Raw genomic sequence first — 2,869 nt, forward strand, 5'->3', positions numbered from 1 at the left:
TTTAATATATCTAGTAAAATCTCTTAAATTAATTTGGTGCAACTACATGATTAACGCCATTTGATGCATTTAAAATTATTTAAAAATTAAATTAAACTTTTTTATCTTATATATCCAGAGCAAATCATATATATCATCAAAAAAATACAAGATATTTTAAAAATATAAAAATAAATAATTGGTGAAATTATGCTTCATATCAATATTCTTCTAATTCAGTTTTACATGTAATATTCCTAACATACTTAAAGTTATAATATTGTCTCTTAAAATATCCATCAGCTTTTAAATGTCTATTTTTCTGCAATGATTATTTTTTTTAATTATATCTTTTTATTTATATTATATTATATTATATTATATTATATTATTGATTTAATTTTATATTTATTGAAAATATTTTAACTTCATTCTTTTTTTATTTTTATATATAATCTTTTTGTATATTTTTTATTTATTTAATTTTATTTATTAATTTATCAACATTTATTCTTAATTTAAAAAATAATTGGATATTTCTAATTTATTTACAATCTTCTGTTAATTATAAGAAATTTATTTAATTATGAACTATTAGAAACATCTTTAAAAACTTTACTTTTAAAGAAATACTTAATGAAATATCGCCTTCTTAACTTCCATTTTGTGTATATTGAATTAATTAATTCTTCAGCTGTGTAAAATCTAAACAAACAATTATCAATTTCTAAATTTATTCCATGAAATATGTTAAGATAATCCCTATAAAAGATTAATAACCTTAATTAGAATTTATAAATTATATTTTTCTTCAAAATTATCTTATAATTTATAATATATAATTTTGTAATCTAAATAAAATTAAAAAATATATAATTAATATTTTAACATATAACAATTTTCATTTTATAAAAATATACTCATATATATTTATATATATAATACATTATTCTATTTATGTTATCTTAAAATTTATAAGAATATTCATCATATTTTTAAAAAACTATAATTGTTAAAGTTTTTTTTCATATAGAAATATCAGCATGCATTTCACTTTCAAATTAACAAAAAAAATTTATTAATTTTTAAATTTTGTTAAGAATTTATTATTTTCAAAAAAATACTCAAATATAATTAAGAATTTTATATTTTTTATTTTCATAAAATAAACATCTTTATCATTAGAAAACATAATCAATTAATTCATTTTCCTTTTGTAATTTTTTATTTAATAGTATTTATTTATTCAATTAAAAGCGTTCTGTTAAAATAGCTTAGATTTTTATTTTATTAAAAATAAAATAAGCACAAAGTAATAACATTTAATATTAATTTCATTAGAATATTTAATGAAAAAAAAATATTTTTTAAAAGAATATATACATATTATAAATTCAAATCTAATCAAAATATCATATCATATTATTTTAATTTTAAAGTTTTTTACTTACTATTTTTTGATGTATACAATATATAAATATATAATATAAAATGCTATTCAATAACAAATAAAAACATTTCATATACAAATTTAAAAAAACTATATAAAAATAATAAAACTAATGATTATTATATATAATAAAAAATAAAATCATATATTAAATAATTATTTTATATAAAAAAATTATAATTAAATTTTCGTCATTTTAAATCTTCTTCAATTTATTAAGTAATAAATTAAACATAGACCTTAATAGTCATAGTTTTTTAGGATTCATTTAATTTTGTTTAATTTTCACCACCACTTGATAAAAAAGTAAAACTATCTTCAGCATCATTATTAGGTTCAACTATTTATTCGTTAATATTATAAACTTTCTTTACACCAATAACTTCTTCTTTTAGATTTTTTAAAAGTAAATCTATTTTTTTAGTGGCATCCTAAACTGCTTCGCTTAGTAGTTTTTCTCTAGCCTTTTGTATTTGTTCATCATCAGGAGAAAATTTAATATAATCAACAGAATTAAATTCATTATTAATAGCATCATCAATCACTTTTCCAGCCTTTTATGAATTAGAAGATTTAATTAAAATCGTATTTTTAACTTTGTATCCTTCAAAAACTCTTTCATTTTATTTAGTTTCTTCATTCATTTAATCAATATAACTAGAAGAATCAATAGTAAATCCACTAGAAGAAACACTTAATTCGCCATCTTTTTTATAAATATCTAATACTTTTTTGACAACTTCTTTATTTTTTTAAAGAGCAGTTTTAACATCTTTATCTATATTTTGGTAAGAAACTTATATTTCAAATTAAGTATCCTTTAAAGATGTAGATGCTGTTCCTTACACTGTTGATGGATCAGATAGAGTACTTAAGTATAATTCACATTCGCATTTTTAATTAGTTTCATTACATTATTATGATTATTATATTAATATTATTAAGAATATTAATGATATTACTTTCATTTTTTATTATTATTACAACTTTCTTAAATAAAGTATTTTTTTTTTTAATTTTTATTTATAAATAATTTTTATAGAGATATTTTATTTTATTTTTTATGTGAAATTTTCAATAATTTTAGCATTAAAAACCAAAATAAATTGATTATTATATAAAATATATTAATAAACTAGATAAATGTAATATAAAATAAAAACTAAAATATAATCACAAATTTATAAAAAAAAAAATATCATAAAATAAATAAAAATAAAACATAATATAAATAAATACTATAAAAATTATATTAAATTAATTAATTTAATTATAAAATAAAATATTTTATGTATTAATAGATTTTAAAATATTTAATAATTTTATTTTAATTATATATTTTAAAATGTGAATTAAATAAATAATAATAAAAAAGAAAATAATATAAATAAAATATTATATATAAGTAAAAAATATTTTTTTAATTAATATAATTTAATT

The 2,869-nt window shown here is 14.8% G+C and overlaps 1 protein-coding gene across 1 annotated transcript, besides 4 other annotated features; it reads right to left on the reverse strand. All coding sequences in view use genetic code 6, as the record gives it.

The window, feature by feature from the left end:
• Positions 1-333: 333 nt before the first annotated feature.
• Positions 334-371: a microsatellite.
• Positions 372-448: 77 nt separating this feature from the next.
• Positions 449-478: a microsatellite.
• Positions 479-1,662: 1,184 nt separating this feature from the next.
• On the reverse strand, positions 1,663-2,299 carry IMG5_005860 (periplasmic immunogenic protein, putative; the record flags this gene model as incomplete). The annotated part of the gene is made up of 1 exon (XM_004039866.1): positions 1,663-2,299. A coding segment is annotated over one exon (637 nt), but the record flags the coding sequence as incomplete, so codon positions are not given.
• A 283-nt stretch (positions 2,300-2,582) lies between these two features.
• Positions 2,583-2,667: a microsatellite.
• A 194-nt stretch (positions 2,668-2,861) lies between these two features.
• Positions 2,862-2,869: part of a microsatellite that runs on past the window's edge.

This window comes from Ichthyophthirius multifiliis, assembly GCF_000220395.1.
Source record: "Ichthyophthirius multifiliis unplaced genomic scaffold scaff_1120509249454, whole genome shotgun sequence".
NCBI classification, from domain to species: domain Eukaryota; phylum Ciliophora; class Oligohymenophorea; order Hymenostomatida; genus Ichthyophthirius; species Ichthyophthirius multifiliis.